A 19,959-nucleotide genomic window follows, 5' to 3' on the forward strand; every position below is an offset into this window, starting at 1 on the left:
ATTCCTCTCGCTCATATCTTTTCCTCTTTACATGTTTGCCTTAAAATGTCCTCCAATAAGAATGATGTTTCTGTCCCGACTCATTTCAAATATCAACTGTAATAATTGACATTATCCACAAGATGGCGCAACACCACAAGCCTTCTCCTAGAGCTACACATTTCGACACTTGACACTATCACGCCCCCTCTCCTCCTTCGCCTCCTTCTTCCCTGCTTTTCCTCTCACAATCCCCACGTTCCTTTCTGTCAGTTTCCCATTCACTTTTTCATCCGGCTCCTCTTCCTCTCCCCCTTTTTTCCAAGCACTGTTTGAACAGGAAAGGTACGAGTGGGTGTGAGTGCACTGCACGAGGAACAAGTGTCTTTCATGCCACTCTGTGTTGCGGCTGTTAACGGCTGTATATGTTGTGATGTGCAGGGTGTTGAGGGACTAAATGGATTAGACAGATAAGTCTCTTCATTCCTCGCGGCTCTAAGGCCTCTTTCTGCACTCTGTTACTCTGATAAATGTAAGCTTTTTAGCACGGCAAGGAATTTATCCTGGAGGTGATGGGAGTGAATAGAGCCAAATGTAAATGGATTGCAGAACCTCTCCTCCCTTTGTTACCTGTTTCTCTTATTCTCTTATTCTTATTTTCTTATTGTTGCAGATTTGTGTATGTTTTTTTTTATGTATGCTGCCTCTGAATGCCAAAAATAATGTATCTTCAAGGAATCACATGACTTGAAAAATGAAGAAAGGCAGCTTCATTTTCAAACCAGCCTCAATGAAATTACATTGCTGGATTCTAATACAACAGTAATATAAAGGATTAACAAATTTACACATTGAATAAGATCGTAAATGTAAGATAGTAAAAGTAAATGTAATGGCAGTAAACATGACTGGGGTAAATTTATTTCCAATTGAATTAAAAGTAAGCAATAGCATCAATGAAAATAATAGAAATAACCCAATAACCCATTTAATTTCTATGCTCTCCATTACTCTCTAAAGACACCTAAAAAAAAAAATACAAAGTTGATGAAGTTCAAAAACACATCAAAAAGTTTTTAAAGTGATAATAGCTGAAGCCCAAGTGACAAAGTAATTGTGTAGAAGAGATTTTAAGGTGACTTTACTTTTTTTCTGTTTTAAACTGAAATGACTGACGCCAAATATTTTTAATCAGTTCATCGCATGCAGTGTTTTTAGTGAAAAATGGAAAAGTCTTACTTACATGTTACAGGCAGTGACTGATTTGCAGTGTCAGATGGGAGCTTAAAGGTGGCTGTTCTCTTGTGTACACTTAATGCGCTTTGGTGAGTAACACTGCATTTAAACAAACCAAAAAAACTCCACAGGGTGCTTTTAAGTTAAATTTGAAACTCAGAGCACTTCTAGTGCCTCCACATAGCTCTCAACGTGGCAAGCTGAGCCGGCAGCTAAGAGCTAACAGTGCTAACAGTGCTGACATAGCGAACAGTGTTGACCAGCAGGGTAACCAGAGGGTGGACACAATGCTTCCAATCACCAAATCAAATGTGCATTCTTATATCTTGCTTGCTGACAAACATAAACATCTGTAACTCTAATTTAACAGTTTGTTTTACAAAACCTAAAAATCTATTAATTTATTTTTTTCCGTGTTTTTCACAAAGCCACGTTTGTTTCACGTGCACTGCAGCTTTTATGGAATGACGCCCTCAGCTCTGACAGGTGTGCGTGAGGTCAGTGTGGGAGGAAACTGCAAGAAACTGGAGCGTCGAGAATCGATTTTGCTCTCTTCCTCTATTATCTCTGGTTCCTCTCCAGGAAGACATGAACCAGATCAGACGACGGGGGAAATCACTGTGTGTGTGTGTGTGTGTGTGTGTGTGTGTGTGTGTGTGTGTGTGTGTGTGTGTGTGTGTGTGTGTGTGTGTGTGTGTGTGTGTGTGTGTGTGTGTGTGTGTGTGCTCGTTTGTACCCTGTATGTGACTCCGTGTTCGTGAGGGACAATTTGAATTTGAAATCTGTAGGTAGAGAATCTAGCCTGTCCTCACTTCCCCAAGGGGTTCTTTCAGTGTCAAGACATGGGTTGAGGTTAATTGGAGTGAATTAGCACATATTCTCAGGTGATGTGTAGGGAAGGCCCCTAGTCAATGGCGGTCCTCACAAGTACTGAAATTGTGCATGTATGTGTGGAATATTGTGTATACACTTCAATGTAAATGTAAATGCTGATATGCTGTTTGTACATATGATTATGATGTGTGGGTGCGATGCACTTCAGTCTATTTATGGCGGCTGCCTTGAAGAGGCTTCAAGAATATAAATGCAGATTTAATGCTGTGCCTTTGAATTCAGTCTGACGAAGATATCTCCACTCATAGACTTCTATACAATCTGATCTCTTTTAGCAGCCAGGAGAGTCGCCCTCTGCTGGTCAGTAGAGAGAATGCAAGTTCTAAGACACTTCCGCATCGGCTACACTCGGCAAAATCGGAGGTTGCCAAATGGTTACAAGCAGAACTAAGCGTGTTATAGTACTATTGGAGTGTGTATTTTTACATGTTGTGGCTCAAGCTGTAGTCTTGACTGAGACTGCCTTGATGCAAAATTTCACTTGGCTGCAGAACATGCAGATTATAAAGTATTTTTTGTTGTCATCTTTGAAGAAACTTTATTAGAATTGTCACTGGACAAAATCACGCTTGTGGCCGGACAGTGTGAGCATAAAAGTTGCAGGTTCTAGCCATGCAAAAAGGATGATTAAAACGTGCAGTGTGAGTTAACACCATTTACAAGATGAAGCGGAGACTCCCAGTCAACTACGTAAAATGTCAAATTGTAATTTTTATTCTTTATTTTGTACAGATTAAATTAACAAGATATCACATGTTAATTCATGATTTTTATAAGTGTTGGTAAGTGAATTTTGTACTCGAGCCATGCCAACAACTTATATTTACCGTACGTATACACATGATACTGCATCCCGGTCTCACTCCCAACTCGTCAAACACCGACTGTCGGTCAGTGCCTCTTTGCTCCTAATGCCGATGCACCGGGCTTTCTAACTCCAATGTAAACCCACCTGCCTCATTATTACGGTGAGAGCAACTGATGTAGTATAAAGAGCGAGATAGTCCACACAGAGCAGGTGGGAGGGGAGGTGATGGGTCAAATAAACACTGGTCTTCCTAGTCATTGGGTAGTGACGTGAGTCATATGTCAGTGAAGTAAACGTCAATCACGCTCTTTTCCTAAACCTAAGTGGTTTTGTTGCTGAAACCTAAATTCCTGTGAAGACGGAAGTTTATTATAAAAAGACATTATGCATGTAGCAAGTGGAAACTGAAAGAGCGGCACAGTTGAAGCTTAGGGCCGCTTACCAAGCGTTGGTATTTAACAACATGGGAGTCAGAGTGGTTAAAAGCTTCACTTCTAACTCTCAGCCTTAAAGTGAATAAACTTGTCTCCCAAAATGTTATATCGTTTTTTAAGAGAGCAAACAAGAAACCCAGTTATACATTTATATGACAAACTTGAGAAAGGTGCAGAGTGAGGTGAAACACTGGTCAATCTGAAATAAATGTGGTTATACAAAAAAACTGAACCTAATATAATCCATTGAAATGTGAAAGCTTTATTTTTCAAAAACTAAAATGAGTTTTAGGTCTTATAGCCAATTGCAAAATGTGCTTTAGTAAAGCCGGATTGTGCTTCTAAAAACACAGAGCGGGTAAGAACATGGCAGATGTGCACTAGTCAGAAATAATCCCTGTAAACATCCCCTCTGGAATAGACGTCCCATCATACACCTGTGTCCTCCCAGATCTACACTTCCCACAGGGTCCTGCTTTGATCACATGCTGACACTTATGTCATCCTTTGAGTTTACATTGAACTTGACCTCTCCAAGTCAACATTTAAGAAGTGCTATCTATACAACATGGTCAACGACATGACCACTGTGCCGCTTGTAGTCCGAACTTGACCTTTTAGCAGTTTCCTCAATTACAACTCTTAGCCATTTATGTTACAGCCATTAATATTTAACACCATGAACATATCTGTACCTGCTGTAACTGGACCCTGGAATTAAAAGTGTGTTTGGGGCAGCGAACGTGTGTGTATGTGTGTGCGTGTGCGTGTGGGCGCTGCCGGTCTGTGTGCCACATCAGATACCCTTACTGACAGAATAAGAGGGCGCATGGGAGTGGTGCTGGTGTGTGCGTGCTGGTGTGTGTGCAACCTGACACAGCCTCTCACACTCTATCTCTATATAGCATCAGTTACCATCAGGTAGAACAATGAGTCGCAGAGGGGGTTGGCCAAGCAATTAGACTGTGAGGAAGTAGAATGTGCAACATGCAACCCTGCAGCAAAGTCGATCATTTATTTCATTCATTGCTTCCCTTAAAGCGATGGAAAAGAAAGTCAAATTGATTTTTTTTTAAAAGTCAAAGGTGGTCAAAGCCTGTGTGCATAAACACTTTGGGGGAGAAGTCAACTACATCTCCCAAGCTGCATTTCGGCAACACACAACCACTCACTGAGCTTGAAATTCTGCCCCTGAGAAAAAAGATTTGCTATTTGCAGATTTCTGGGTCAATTTTTTACGTGAATTCAGCAAAATCTTTGTTTACAACTACGATGTCAATGGATTTAGAATTTATTTTCAATAGCAACGGCAGCCAAGATTTATGTGTTGCAATATTGAGAGCCGTCTGGCGAAATGACAGACATAACATGATTTCTCAGAAGCACCATTGAAATAATTAAACTGGTGGTGATGACATCTGTTATGATTGTTACTTGTAGAGTATTGAGTTTCTGTCTATAACAAAAGATGACGCATTACAAGCTGCACACATGTCTGTATGGTAAAAGTATACGCCTCCTGTGTGGGCGCGGTCTAATGTCTCTCTATGTTTTCTTTTGCTAACATTAGATGTTTACGCAGCTAACAGAAAAATTTAGCATTACAAAAATTAGGGCATTTGTTGTGCCTTCAAATTTTGACAGTTTAGCTTACGTTAACGCTGGACTAGTGCCAGATCTCAGACAAAAGACATTAACAAAAAAAAGCACCCAGTGGTCTAAAACTCCGGAGTGTGCCTTTAATTCTGGGATATCTGGGAAATCAATAGGGTTTTTTTTTTTATATTGAAGCACCTCTCACCATTTTCATTTCCATTTGCTATTCTTGACAAGATTGCAATTGCAATTGAAGGATCTGAAAAAAAGTGGACATCAAGTGGACCTTTGAATGCAGAGATTAATTTGTCACACAGTAGCAGTATATTTAAATTTAAATTTAAATTTGACAGACTGGAAGCTAGTGTTGACATTTGAGGTCTTAATTACAACTTTATTAGTCTCTGCTAGGAGTCTCGCAGCAGTGTGGAATGCCCTTTTTATAATAGTTTAACCTCTTTAGATTGATTTTCTTAATCTTTTTGCAGATGAATTATCTGATTCTCTGCTCTAATTTTCAGCTGCTAGCCTGAGTTTGTTACTTTCGCTGATGCTACACTTGAACCAGCCACCCAAGACCAGGTCACGTGTGCCTCACGCAAACTGTCGTCATCTCCCTTTCTTGGCTTGACCTCCTCATTGTGTAACTTTAATTTACATTGGGACGCCAGGTCTTAAGCTCTATGCAGCGGACCCCTTGAGATGCCACAGGTTTGCAGCTAAACTTCAACAGAAGGCCACGTAAGTAATGCACATTAGAGGGCCCAATAATCTCTGCTTGTCTCTGTGCGGCTGTAATTCCCTGAGTTGTGGAGTTACATCTACCCAGTCAGCCATTTGGAGGAGCGCATTATCCCGGCAGAGCTAAGCTTCCTCTGAGCTGAGGATTGCACTACTGAGTCCGTGTGTTGCTGTTGCTCCTCTCACCTGCTGCTGACGGCAAACCAGCATGACTGACTGACTGGCCGGCAACTCAGCTGGAGCCGCTCAGAGTTGAGGCGCAATGGCTCTCCGCAGATCCCCCTCCTCCACCTGTGCAGGTGAGTGCCACGGTAACCTATAGGGAACCCAGCAGTACTCTCCTTTGTGAGGCCTGTCCTGCCTGTCCTTCCTGTATCCTTACCCAACAAAAAGGACACACTAGACAGGACCACCGTAGAGTAACCCGCCTATTGTCCCTTTCCCATTTACCCCCAATGTATGTGTGTGTGTGTGTGTGTGTGTGTGTCAGTGTCAGCAGGCCGCGTGGGGCAGCCGTCAACAGGCAGACAGGGTGTACAGTTGCATGTGAGGCTGCTGTAGTTTTAATTTGATTATTCATTCAGACCCCTCTGTGCTGATGTAGTCCCCCTCGATGTTCTCAGTGAGGAACTATTTTTTGCCACACTTGAACACAACAAATCTGGGTTTTTTTTGCGGATGACTTTATCTTAGACATGTGTTCCCTCTCAGTAAACCTCAGACAGGGCAATAATCCGGGTCAGTTGGCACGGCTGATTGCCGCTGTGCTTTACTGTAAGTGAGGCGAGGAAGACTGATTTCAAATGGCCCTTTTAGTTTATTGATACAGCAGGGTTGTGCTAACATTCTCATAAACCCTGAGAGGCCAAAAGAAGCAGCCCTCGCTCTTTAGAGAGTGCCCCGAGCCGAGGAGGTGACTTCAGAGGAAGTGACTTTGTGCGTGCGTCAACATTTCACTGGGCTGCTCTGGGGGGAAACATTTTGACACGATGCAGGCAGGCGATATTGACTGCGTCATGGGGAATGATTTGGCAGCTCTGGGACGTCAGGATTTAATATCGAGCCTCCTGGAGGTTTTATGTTCCAAAGTCATTATAATACCGTATCCTTGATGGGGAGATGGCCGATTGATAGCCAATAATGACTTCCCAGCTGTTGCGCACACTGCCTTGATTTGGCATCCAAGCCAGACTACGTAGTTTGCTTACCCGGAATAGCGCATGTGGAAAGTTCCATCAGTGCTGCATGGAAAGTTAAAGACCCCCTCCAGACATGTTTGAACACATAAAATTAATCAGCTTAGAATTCAAGGCATTTTACAATCTGATATGTTTTTTCCTCCAAATTAAAGAAACAATTACCTTGTTAAAAATGATTGAATTGTCATCTCCTTCTCTGTCATAAAAGAAAACCCACGTGCAAATGTTTTCATTTCAGGAGTTTAACTACTTGACATAAAGTTTCTGAAAACATTATGGGCCAGTTCATGGGCACTTGAGGCTTCAGGTTTCCACATCACACTTGTATAACTTACATATTGATTTAAAGGTGATCTGTGGAGTTTCATGAGCATCCTTGTGCATGAGACAAACCAAACAGGGACCCACTCATAGAATAAAACAGCTCCATAGCTCAAATAGAGGCTAATGTAATCTGCTAATGTTAGCTCCACAGGATTTATACGGAAATTAAGAAAAACTGAAACCATCGCTTGAGAGACCCATGCTGCTCTGTGATTGGCCAGTCTGCGTTTGAAGTAATTTCTCTCCTTGTGAGAGGGAATGTGTTGTATTTAATAACAGAACAGCATAAATGTGAAAAAGGCAACCTGTGAGCAAAAAGGAAAAATTGATATCAGTCTTATACAATTACTTCTAATTTACATATTTCACCACACTAAAGTAAGCATTACAACAGTTCAGATAGATTACCCAAGATGCAATGAGTAATATTTCCATAGCAAGAGTATGAAACAGTAGATAAATTAAAATATGTCCCCCCAAACCCTACTTGGGTAATCTCTTCTCTGTGGATAAATCAGCGTTCCCAATTGGACGACATGTATTTGGTTGATCTACTTTATTTTGAAATTCAGAAACATTCAACAGAGCCTAATTTTAATCTGTGATGCCCTGCTTTATATAGGAGGGATTTTCTCATTCATTCCCCCTCCTACCAGATTCAAACTGGCGACCTTCCAGTTCCAGGCCTGCCTCTCTAACCTCCAGGCTACTATGCTGCTGTCAAGTGAGATGTGAGGAACAGAAACACAACTGTGGCCATGGAATATTTCTCCTTTTATGTCGAAAGGGCTTCGATCGAGACATTGTGAGAATGGCTCATGAACAATGTTTTGCGCAATGTTGTACAAACTGCGTGCGGATGAGAGAGAGAGAGAGAGAGACAGAGAAAGCTGCGCGTGGTGCTGAAATGAGAGCACAGCACGTGGCCCGGTGTGTTACTATGGCTACAGCTGTCCCTAAAATAACCATACACACACATAGTAACCTTATTACACAAAAGAAAGAAAAAAACGTCAATCTGTTGCGGCTCCTGACAACACGGCAGTCAGATTGATGAAGATGGAGAATTGTCTGTTTTGTCAGCACAGCACTTTAACCCCGCCCCCCTGAGAGGAACAGTTTGAAAAAAATCAGTCCTCAGTACAAACATTGGCTTTGTATTGAGCAACAAGTAATCTGCCATCCCGTCCCAGCATTGTGTACAAAATAATACTTTTACACCATTTTCAATATTTTCTAGCTTGTGCTTTTTCTTTCCTCGTATTATATTGTGTTCTTTGTGCTTTGAGACTGGTTGTTGAGGGGTTGGCTCCACGTAGGCTTGTCCTTTTGTAAAGTGCTTCGAGGCAGGGTTTGTGATTGACTGACGCACGCGTCAATTTGCACAGTGTGAAACAAAGCTCCACCGGGCCACTTTGCATATCTGTGGCTCCAGATAACAATGAGCGGTAAAGACGTTGGTCCTCAAAACCCAGAAGTCGTGAGACCGTGTCATAACCAAGAGGTCCTATGTTTGATAGGAAAACTCCCACAACAAAAAAAAACCTTAATCACGGATGTCAAAGCGCTTCTGAGCAAGGCACCCCTCAAGAACATCTAGATGGCATTGTTAAAAGCAATAGTTTGACATTTTGAGAAATACGCTTTTTTCGCTTTCTTGCCAAGAGAAGGAGGATTAGTGCCGTCAAATATAGGGCAACAGCTTGAAGCCAGTTAGCTTAGCTTAGCATAGAGACTGGAAACGCGGGGGAAACAGCTAGCCTGGCTCTCTCCAAAGGTAAAAGGTAAAATAATCTGCTTTCCAGCATCTCCATAACCTTTTGTAAAACCATACCACCTCCTATTGTTTTGTTTTTTAACAAATTTTAATTAAATAGGAGATATGAGGTGTTACTCAGTGAACTTCAGAGCTGCTGGTTGGCAGATTTCCTTACCTATGGAATGAGCTATAGCTGTTTCCCTCTTTTCCCAGTCTTTGTGCGAAGCTAAGATAACTGTCTGTAATCTTATGGGCAGATTTGAGAGTAGTACCGATCTTCTTATCTAACTCTCGGCAAGAAAGCACAAAAGCATATTCCCCCAAAATGTCAAGCTACTGCTGAAGAAGAGTGGGCCTGTGGAGCAGAGACATTTGCTTTCACCTCTGGTGGTCAGGGTTCACTTCACAACTTACGATTCAGTTTCTCCCAGTTTTCTCCCAGGAGGCCTTTCTTTCATTAGCCACCAAATGTGTGAACATTGTCATTCAATAGTCATGTTCATTTTATTGTTGTCTTTGCCTGGATAAATGGACGAAAGCTGCACAGGACAAGATGTGAAAATACACCTGAATCAATACAGCTGAATCATCCAAGAGGCTCTAGATTCTCCCTGTTTCACTTCTGTGTGTGGTCCCTGGGTGGGAAATATTTACCCAGAGTTAACTGTCTGTAGATGTACCGCCTCACTACCTCCATGTCCAAGATGTTGACTGACATCACAAGACATAATTTCTGGATAATTAGTTCCTTTAAGTTTCCAAAATTGTTATATCTCAGCATGAAGTTTCCTGGTGAGGTCTTAAATGACCAAATGACCAATCAAGATGCTGAACCCTTTGTTGCAGTCTTTTGTGTTTCCAAAATCAATGTCTTCCAGAAGTATGGACCAACGGCGCGAGCTTCGTGCAAGTGGCCACAGCTCTCAGCGAGTCTTCCTCCATCCACAGCGAGGCCCTGTACCACCTGACCAAGGACATGTCCGGGATGGGACTTGAACCCATGTCCTACAGCATCCTGGAGCCTGTCCATTGCAAGGAGGAGCCTTGTGCTGAGGAATCGCAAAGTTTGTTGCAGGTGATTAAAAAAGGACCACAGAAAGTATGCTGATAGGCCAAAACAAAACAAAACGCATTAAAGTGCTGTTTTCCCTCTTTTTAGTTAAAGACTACTCACACACACTGGGAGCAACTTGTAAAAATTAGTCAATTATGTAATATTTCCTGCATGGGTAATACATTGCATTGCATTGCATCATTTTATGACTTAGCATAAAATAGAAGAAATGTCATTAAAATTACTTTTAATGTGCTTCTATGATGGAAGGAGCTGTTCTCCGAGATGTGTTTTTCAAGATGCTTGTTCTTGTTGTAGTATTTCAAAATAAAAGTTGCAGCTCAGATATTTGGGAGATTTGAACCAACTTTGAACGTGCCTTTGAGCAGAAAGTGTGAACATGTGAGTTCAAGTTTGAAGTTGGTTTAGGGAAAAGACTTCAGTGGAGGATGAAGGCTGATATTAGAAATAGGTTTGTGGTTAGCGGTGCCTTGTGATGAATGCTCATTCTGAGGAAGACAGAAATATAGTCTCCTATACAACATTACGCTGCCATTAATTGCTTCGTTGAATGGGAATGTACTTTTTGGTTTCTTCTGTGATTATGGATAGGAAATCTCTCTCCAGGTTACATCAGTGGGCTGTCTGAGCAACCAAGGCTGCTCCCTCTCTCCACACTGCAAAAGATAACCATCTTAATCTGCCATTTTTCGAAATAAGAGCATATTTGTATTTTGTATTATAAAATACATTAGATTGCAAATCAACTTTTTAATTTTTTACTGTTAAAGGTAATTTTAGATGTGACCTATATCAGAAACCAACGTTCTAAATACAGACTGTATTTAGAACGTAGAAACCACACAGAGAAATCATTTCAATTCACACCAGTTAGGTGTTCTTTCTTTTATTTTCAAAACGTCATTTTTGATGCTCAGCATCATAACCGAATGGCAGACACTTTTTACAGCGTGGGATGCTCCGTGCCAAAAGCGCCGGCGGTGCGCAGCCAGCCTCCAGATCACACAGTGGAATAGATGGGTATCACCAGCATGCGATCAGTCCACACGCACAGCCTCTTAAATCTGACAACGTCTTTCTTTGACAACAACGATGAACTCTTGCGCAGATGAGCCGTCGCTCCTCTTGGACCGCGGACTAACTGGAGTGACCCCAGGTGTTATCCGGGGATGATGGGGATGAAGGTGGTGATGATGAATAGGGCTGTTTTTATCCGCGAGAACCGCCAACTTTCACTCCCTCTCTTCTTCTACTTCTACTATTTCTTCCTCTTCCTCTTCTTCTTCTTCTTCTTCTTCTTCTTCTTCTTCTTCTTCTCCTCCGTGTGTCTTTAAAGCGCAACATGCAGATCTCCCAGAGTGAAGACAAGATCCCTGTAAGTACAACCGTATCCTTCCGCCGCCACTCTGTTGCTTCTCTCAATAGTGCTTTGTTTAATTAGCTTCTGTGACTCGCGACCCACTTTAATCCTCTTCACAGTCATTTTACATTTGGCGACATTGTTGCAAACTCCGCGGTACTGTTTACGGTGAGCTCACTCTAAACCGCCGTTCAGAAAGTGTTTCTGTAATTACTAATGTTGAGACTGTTAGACCCCCAATATACAGGCAACATACGACCCGACAACGAAATATTTTACGGCATGAGGAAACACAGGTGAGATTCTGTAAAAGATTTGCAACCTTCCGACAACCTCCAGGTAACATTGTGTTAACCAAAACGACCGCTTGGGAACCTACATGGCGCTAGCTAGGTGTTACACAAATTTGGGAATATTTGCTATATTCTTCTTTATGAAGAAGTGTCAGCCGACAAAAACCCTTTGGGGAAAGTTCCAGAAGTGAATAGTTAGCATAGTCTACATGTATGTCTCAAGCTGGGGAGAACTTCCAAAAACTTCTAGTGGATATTACTATTTAACTTGACAGTAGACAGTAGTCACAGTGAATCTAGTTCAATTGATAACAGGTACTAATATATTCAAAATGTGTTTTGACATTATCTGAGTCTACAGTTAATTGTTTGAAGAACACGTTTGCTGATTAGACCTCACTTGGGCGGAGCTATGATAGGAATTATGTGAGGTCATCACACTGTCTAAAAGCACTCCCAGGTTCACTCATTTATTATTCTTCATTAAAAAAAACACTCAATGGCTTATTCCATGAGAGGTATTTACATGTGGGGATTTTTGAGTGCGCTATATAAGGCATGATTTCCACACAATCAAATAAAATGCCAAACATTAAATGTAGTACATTTTGTAGTAAATCATAGTAGTATTGCAGGAATGAGTCCTAAAACCTGGAAATGAGTCAGCATTTTTGCACTTTCGATTCCTTCTTTTGGGTTGATACCAAGTACTGATCCGATACAAGTGTTAAATTAATAAGCTCTATGCCTCGTTTTGGATCATTATTTTATGTGTAAGACAACATCAGGCTTGACTTCATTATTGCTCTCCTAACTTTGTAAAACAAAATGTAACAAATAGATACATAGATAGAAATGTACTGAGTTGTTATCTATTAAATAATGGTATTCAATACCAAGTGGGCCTACAGTATTGACATCAATACCCGATCCAGCTATTTGAATCAATATAGGACGCAAAGATGTCTGATCAGTATCAGTGCATCGCCCTTCTCTATATATGCCATGGTTTTGGGCACAACCCATGTAAAAATATTCTAAAGGTGTAGATTGTTTTACCCAAAGAGTGCAAGGAAGATATCAATCAGGCACAGTGTGTGCACGCCTTAGAAGAGGTCCAATCAGTCTAAATAGATGCAATTACCTGCGTTGGAGGACCATGGGTACCAGGGGATCTTTTAAATATTTTAGCTCATGTGGCATTGGAAGCAACACAAAGCATTATGGCCATATTTCTGTAGTGGGAAGTTGATTCAACTTGTTTGCTAGCTAGTTTATCAAACATGACCAAGCCTCTACAACAGATATTTTATGCTAACAATGGATGAAATGACAATCTGACACAATTTTGCGTTGCGAAAGGGGTTGCTTGTAGTGATAAATCGACAAAGAATGAATACATTAAAAACAGAAAAGTTATCGGCTTATTGTTTTGCTGTCCTGCCCACAACTCATGGCTCTCATAGTGTCGTTTTCAGCCGCAGAAAACTCTGCAAAGCCACCGAACACTACCTGCTCTGCACCCAAACAGCAGACAGACACAGTCAGAAACTAGCTGGTGAACCTAGCGTAGCATTTAGCCACTAAAGAGACCGATATTTCCCTTGGAAGTTGGACAAGACCACGGTGGAGACCAAAAACAGAGCTAAAAGAAAGAATGCTCATGTTAAAAACTCCTGGCTTGTATACATACGCTACTGCTTGCTAACAAGTTCACCACATCGATTTAAAAGATGATGGTATGTCAATGCTGTGTTCGCAACTTGTCACTGCTGCGCCCAAGTGGCCGGTCATTGCAGGGTTAAAAGATCAATTTTCCCACACATGTAAAACATATTTTGGAAGCATAGATAAAGCCACCTCTGCTAGCATTTATTCTGTTTCAATGGCAAAGCTACTGCACAGTGACAGTGACATTGAAACATTAAGCTAGCCTGGTCTACTAAATGTGGAACTTGGTCATGTGCCCATCTTTTTATGAATCTAATTTATGTAAGTGATGTTGCCTTATTTATTGTCTCAACAAAATAACTGTGACCAACAAATATAGTAGAATGTAACTTAGCATAAAGGCACAACAAGCTGCCCTGCTGATAAGTAAGAAACCTGCTGTTAGAAAGTAAAAAACACCCTCTCATCATGCCCAAAGCCGATAGAGCATTCCCTCCTGTGTCCTACGTGTTTAGTCTCCCTCTCTACGTTCCCTCTGTCTAAATAAAGAATAAAACTGCCAGAGGTGAGCTGACTGCCCACTCTGCTGCTGAAGGTTCTCACTTCAGTGTTTTTGAGAACCTGCCGAAAGCCACTTCTGTTTGCGTGTGCTGACAGTAGATGTTTAAGTTCATTCAAACGGTTCTTACGTAACGCCACTGCTGCGTAAAGGTTCTGTGCGTGCGCTTTTTAAACAATGTGTATTAGCTAGATTGATCGTCAGGCCTTGAAATGATGAATGCAAACAGAAGATTTTCTCTAACAGCAATTGGTGCCACTGCAGTGCAGCTTACTGTATATTTAACATTCTCTTTTGATTTCTCCCTCCAGGTCGTGGGCCCACCTTCAAGCCCTCTGGGCAGCGGAGAGGGCCTTTACTTCTCTGACGGCAGGCGGAAAGTTGACTACGTCCTGGTCTTCCACCAGCGGCGGCACGGCTCCATAAGGTCTCGCGCCAGCACCTCAGTGTCACACGACAGGCTGTCCATCGTTTCCAACGGCAACTTTCCCCCCTCGGTGGGCTCGGATGCAGCGACGGCGGCGGCTGGGAGAGGCGGCAGCTCGCCGGGAGGGGAGGCTGCGCGGGTCGGAGAGGTGTTCATGGAGCTCGGTGATGCGGGAGGGAGTGAGCCAACAGAGCCCGCCGACCACGAGATGCGTCTCATCAGGCAGGAATTTGAGGCCAGCCTGCTGGAGGCCGGCCTGGAGATAGAGAGAGACAGAGAGGTGAGTGTGCCTGTATGGCCACGCAAATGTCCATGTCCTCCCCTTCTTCGCTTCTCCAAGGCATTGTTAAACAAACATCTTGACATTAACTAATAGTCAACAGTTAAACCTGCTTTAATTGATTTTTTTTTTTACTATTTAGCGACAGCATAACATTGACGTGTTATCACCTTAGTTAGTACGGTGATCAGGTTAAGAAACAATTAAACCTACAAACAGGAAGTAACATTAACATTCATACGAAGTGCTGTTTCTTGCTCTGTTTTGATCCCCACCAACTCCTGAGGGAATTATCTTTGTCTTATAATTATCTTTCTTTAGCTGCTAAACGCTCCTCTGTGTTCACTTGTGTTTGACTTTTTTTGCTGAGAAAAATCTGCGTGTTGCAACTGAAAACAGCGCTGATGAAAAACAGTAAAGCTGCAGGCCTTCAAACCAAAGCAGTGAGCCGAAAGAAGCTCAAACGCTCCTTAGAGCTGAGGGGAACCGCAGAGTCGGGGGATTGTTCTCCGTGGATTCGCCCCACTGAGAGACAATTTTCACATTTCTTGTTTCTCTTTTGTCCTATTGTGAATTTAAAAACATTGATTTGTGCAGCATTAAGTAAACTATAGAGCATAAGTAGACGATGCTGGTCAGTCAGCGTATAAAGATGCTAAAGCATTGTGTTTTAATCAAGATTGTTGATCTGTTGGATCACAATACCCAGGGAAGCAATCAGGAGTATAATATCAGACATTAACCAGCAGCCTGTACGCTTGAGTTTAGAGGAATTTTCAAGATAAACACTGACACAGGATCTGATGTAACTCCGTCTTGAGCTATTTGAGGTGAGCGCCTACATGGGAACCTGGCTCAGATGGTACAGTAGAGGAAAGAGGTGGGTGAGACTCACTGGATGTGTTGTTGAGGATGTAAGGGGGCTATTACGCCGGAAAGAGCCTAGTGTCACGAGGAGCTGTCTATTCAACTTTGAAATATATCTTTTACGTTTTATGTACCGTCGTTTTCTGCCTTCCTTAGACACCTTGCTGCTGTTGGACAAAATAATAGCAACACCACCTAACAGTGTGTGTCATAAGTCACTCATTAAATCTACAGAATACCTCCAACATACTGTATATCAATACAATCTGATGCACAGGTAAGCTCAGACTCAGTTAAAGCATATGAATAAAGTATTTCCTCTCAACCACAAATGTGACAACAGATCATATAAATCTGATAGATATGATCTGTTTCCCCACAGTACCACCAAACCCTAATTTCTGGGTCATTACATTACACTTCAGGTTCACCATGCTATATGACAATAGTTGATTAAAATGACCAGTGGCAGAGTCAGTCCAAATGACATGGTGAGCACAAGGTTTAATCATCCTACAGAAAAGTTTTTCTGTTTTTCTAAATGAAGTAATTCTGAGAAAAATGTTAATGAAAAAACTTGCTCTGTTCTTTTTAATTAACAAGATAATCATCTCGGTAATTCTGTAAAAGGTTTTCAATATTAATTAAAATCCTGCAAGAACCTCTAATTTACACGAGAGCCTTATTTTCATGGAAGCAAATGTCCCACAAAATGTCCCGCCTGTTAAGATTAATCCAGCACTGAGAAACCTATGACGAATGACGTGAGTGCAATTTAGGCGCAATTTCCGGAATGTCTCCACATAGCCAGACTGAATGCGTTTCAGATTTATCAAATATTATATCCGTGAATCAGTTCAGCTAATGCTGGAGAAACTTCGCCACGTCCAGCAGATCAGAATGGACTTTACGTCTGAATACCTGAATACCTGAGGTGCCTGCGCAATGTCGACGGACTTAATGACAGTACCGTTTCACTTAAAGACACAAGTCTCCCAATGACTCCACCTCAAACCAAAACAAAGCTGGATTAAACTAAACGTTTGCTTCTAAGAAATCAAGCTCTTGAGCAAATATTAGCTTCTCTTGGGATTGTAAGATATATTGTTAATTCAGGATTTTTTTCCATGAAAATGTCCATGATGGCTTCTTTATTCACACACTGGTTCTGGTTTAGACCCCTTGGGCTCCTGGGCAAAGGGGTCAAGCCTTAAATAAATGTAGTTATAGTTTATTAATAGTAGAATAGTAGAATGGTTTTGCCACATTTATATTTATAAAGACATAACAAAAAGGTAGAATTATAGAAAGCATATTTGGGGAAATAGTGGCAGCATAGGATGTCAAACATGGACAAAGTACACCAGCAAAGTCGAAGCTCACCAAAAGAAACATGACAGGATTTTTTTTAACACCAAATCTTTCTAAAAACCGACCCCAGAATAATAATAATACTATAAAAGAGGTGGTATTTAGGCCTGTGAGCACTGTGTCAGAAACAGCTTGTATCCAGGGCAACACACAAAAATGCATAAATTGGTGCAGGCTGCACCACACCTGCAATCCTGAGCAATGGAGAAAAAGTCTGGTGAGTCATTCAGCTGCAAACACTTGGTCTTAGGACAAAGGAAACCTCCAACCGACAATGTTCATAGCCAATAGTGTGCATCTGTGATGATCCTGTGGACACCGTAAAGACTGGCGATAGTCCTGCATAAGTTAGTCACTTCCTCTCATATAATGTAAAAACAGTTTGGGATTGTGTTTATTCTGGTGTCCACGTGAGGGCCTGTGAGCTATGGAGCTAAATCCAGGTCAAAAGTTTTGATCATTTGAAAAAATAATTTGAACCTGAAAGTTCAAGTTATGGTCTTGAACGTTGAAAAATACAGCAATGTATTCAAAATAAAAATAAGTGAAAAAAAAAGATTTGAAACCGAAAAAAAACCATTTGAATCTGAAAATATGAAATCTGAAACTGAAAAATACAAGACCTCAAATATCAAAATATATATGAAAGTGAAAAATGAAAAAAATAAATTTATTCAAAAAAAATTCAGAACTGAATCAAAATTATATTCAACCCAAAAATACTTTTCATTCACTTATTTTTATTTTGAATACATTGCTGTATTTTTCAATGTTCAAGACCATAACTTGAACTTTCAGGTTCAAATTATTTTTTCAAATGATCAAAACTTTTGACCTGGATTTAGCTCCATAGTGAGCCGGCAGACTTAAATTCCGGTGGCTGAAGCCAACACAGCTGCTGCGCTGACCTCTCTGCATCGATTTTCTAATTAAGCCTGAAACGGGTAATTTTATTTTGACATGTGCAAATCGCTTCGATGCGAGTGTGTGTTACATTGCAACCGCTGCTTGCGCGTGAGAGTGTGTAGTTAAGTCCTGCTTTCTGTGTGTGTGTATGTGTGTGTGTGTGTGTGTGTGTGTGTGTGTGTGTGTATATATATAGTAGGCGCTTGGCACCTGTTCTGTGTGCTGTGTGTATTCTGGTAGTGGGGCTGCAGGCGTAACCACAGACTTGTCCAAATGTAGTTAAGTTCCACTTGTTACCAAATGAACTACTGCTGCACTTTGGCTTTTACACTGAGAGGAGTCTCTCGTGTCAGCTGTTGGAAGCTGCAAGAAATGGTCTTGCTGTTTTGTGAATTTTTATATCCCTAAGAGAGGAAAGCATCTCCTTCAAACAAACTCGCCAAAAACTACAAGACTACATTTGAACGCATCATGATGTAACCTGGCTTCGCCCAATGTCAGCTGGGACCGCCTCCAGCTCCTGAATAGGACAAGCGGTTCAGATAACGGACGAGTGATAGAGTCAGGTTATAATTCCCCTTCGCCCGGTGCAGATTTTCTACCGGACGGAGCTTGAACGCGTCACAATGTAATTCAACGCAACCACGGTTAACGTTAGCTGTTAGCTGTTAGCTCCGTCGTTCAGCCGAGCAGGACTTTGTGTGCTGACCCATCCGGGTGCACGGCAGCGTTTAACCACAGGTGTGTAATTGTAGTTTGCACATGTGCAGCAGCAGACCGGCCAGGACGTTCAGATCGGGTGGCGAGTGACTTGTGTTGTTGTTGCTCCTGTCAATGAGCTGCTGCATTGGAGGCACATTTTGTTAGGTATGTTAGGTATTAGAAATAGGAACAATGATACAATCTGGTGAGCAGTGGACTCACAATGTTCAGGGAAAAGTTATCGTCACTTACAATGCCGGACGGTAGGACTTTAAACCACTGTACAGTATTAGGGTTTGCTCTGTGCCTATTTCCCTTAATACATGAGACTGTGCGGACGTGTGTGTGCGCTGGCTGGTAGCCAGTTGGCCGTGTGTGCGGTCTGCGGGCTAGCAATAATCAGATTGTTGACAGTGTGGCCACGGAGCCTAAGCCAGGGTGAGATTAGCTGACTGACTGGTGGCTCTTTATCTCATATCGTGGATTTGAGGGGTAGATTGAATCTGAGCGAGCCCGACAGAAAGAGGGGAGACTTGTGTTCCAGGATCCCTCATTAGTGTGGAGGGGTACTCTTACATGATGACTGACAAACATAATTACACTCCCTCCATCGGCTAGATTGCGGTTGGAGGCGGCGCTGGCTGAGAGAAGGAACATTGTCTGATAATAACTGTAGGTTTGCCGCTCACTTAATTGCTCACAAGGATATAATCACAAAAGGGGGGATGCGTTTTGTCACTGTATTCTGCGTGCAGATCATAAAATGATGGATCAAAAATAAACAAAAACATAGTTTTAACTTTTTGCACCAGCATCCAAAAAAAAAGGGGGGATGTGTCTGCACCAGAATGAGGCAATGGAAACAGATTCTCTCCACTCATTTCAAATAAATAAATCTACATCACAGACGGAGCGTACCGACGTTGTGGTATTTGTTTAGGGATCATTGTTAATCTAAGGTCGTGGTTCACACTGTTTGTGGGCCTAGGATTGAATGACGAACCCCAACTCTCCCTTTACTCCATGTCACTCCACCCAAATCTATCATTTAGCATTTAAATATATTAAGCCTAGTTGAATAGGACTCCTCAGTTTGGCTTTGTTGAAAATGTGGCACTGAATGAACCAACCATCCAGCTATTATCAACGACCAGGTCCACAAAGATCAAGACGTTGTGATATTGTGTCATTTTTTCTAGAGTCAGTTCTTACTTACTGCATAAATACATTGATATCTTAAACATATTTAAGTTGTTGAAGTATATATATTTTCATTAATGTGGGCGTTGTACCGACCTAACTTCTTCTTGTGTCCAACCTGTTTGACTTCAGAGTTAATTGGATGCGTAAATGTCAAACTTGTTGACTGTGTCTGAGGATTATCGAGTTGACCTTCGATCTCTGAGGGACATCGTCTTCCAGAACACTTTTGATTAAATCCAGGCGAGTTGTTAATTCGAGGAGCGGAGCTGGGACCT

General features: G+C 41.7%; 1 protein-coding gene across 2 annotated transcripts in view; it reads left to right on the forward strand.

The window, feature by feature from the left end:
* Positions 1 to 11,033: 11,033 nt before the first annotated feature.
* The window catches only part of ano2b (anoctamin 2b), a 67,030-nt gene continuing 58,104 nt past the window's right edge, over positions 11,034 to 19,959 (forward strand). For both annotated transcript variants that reach the window (XM_068716992.1, XM_068716993.1), the window contains exons 1-2: positions 11,034 to 11,420; positions 14,240 to 14,635. In XM_068716992.1, coding sequence (XP_068573093.1) covers positions 11,388 to 11,420; positions 14,240 to 14,635 — 429 coding nt within the window. In that variant the 5' untranslated portion in view covers positions 11,034 to 11,387. The remainder of the gene's footprint in view (positions 11,421 to 14,239; positions 14,636 to 19,959) is intronic.

This window comes from Cebidichthys violaceus, unplaced genomic scaffold (assembly GCF_023349555.1).
Source record: "Cebidichthys violaceus isolate CVI_PGR_0920_01 unplaced genomic scaffold, fCebVio1.0.p SCAF_21, whole genome shotgun sequence".
NCBI lineage: Eukaryota > Metazoa > Chordata > Actinopteri > Perciformes > Stichaeidae > Cebidichthys > Cebidichthys violaceus.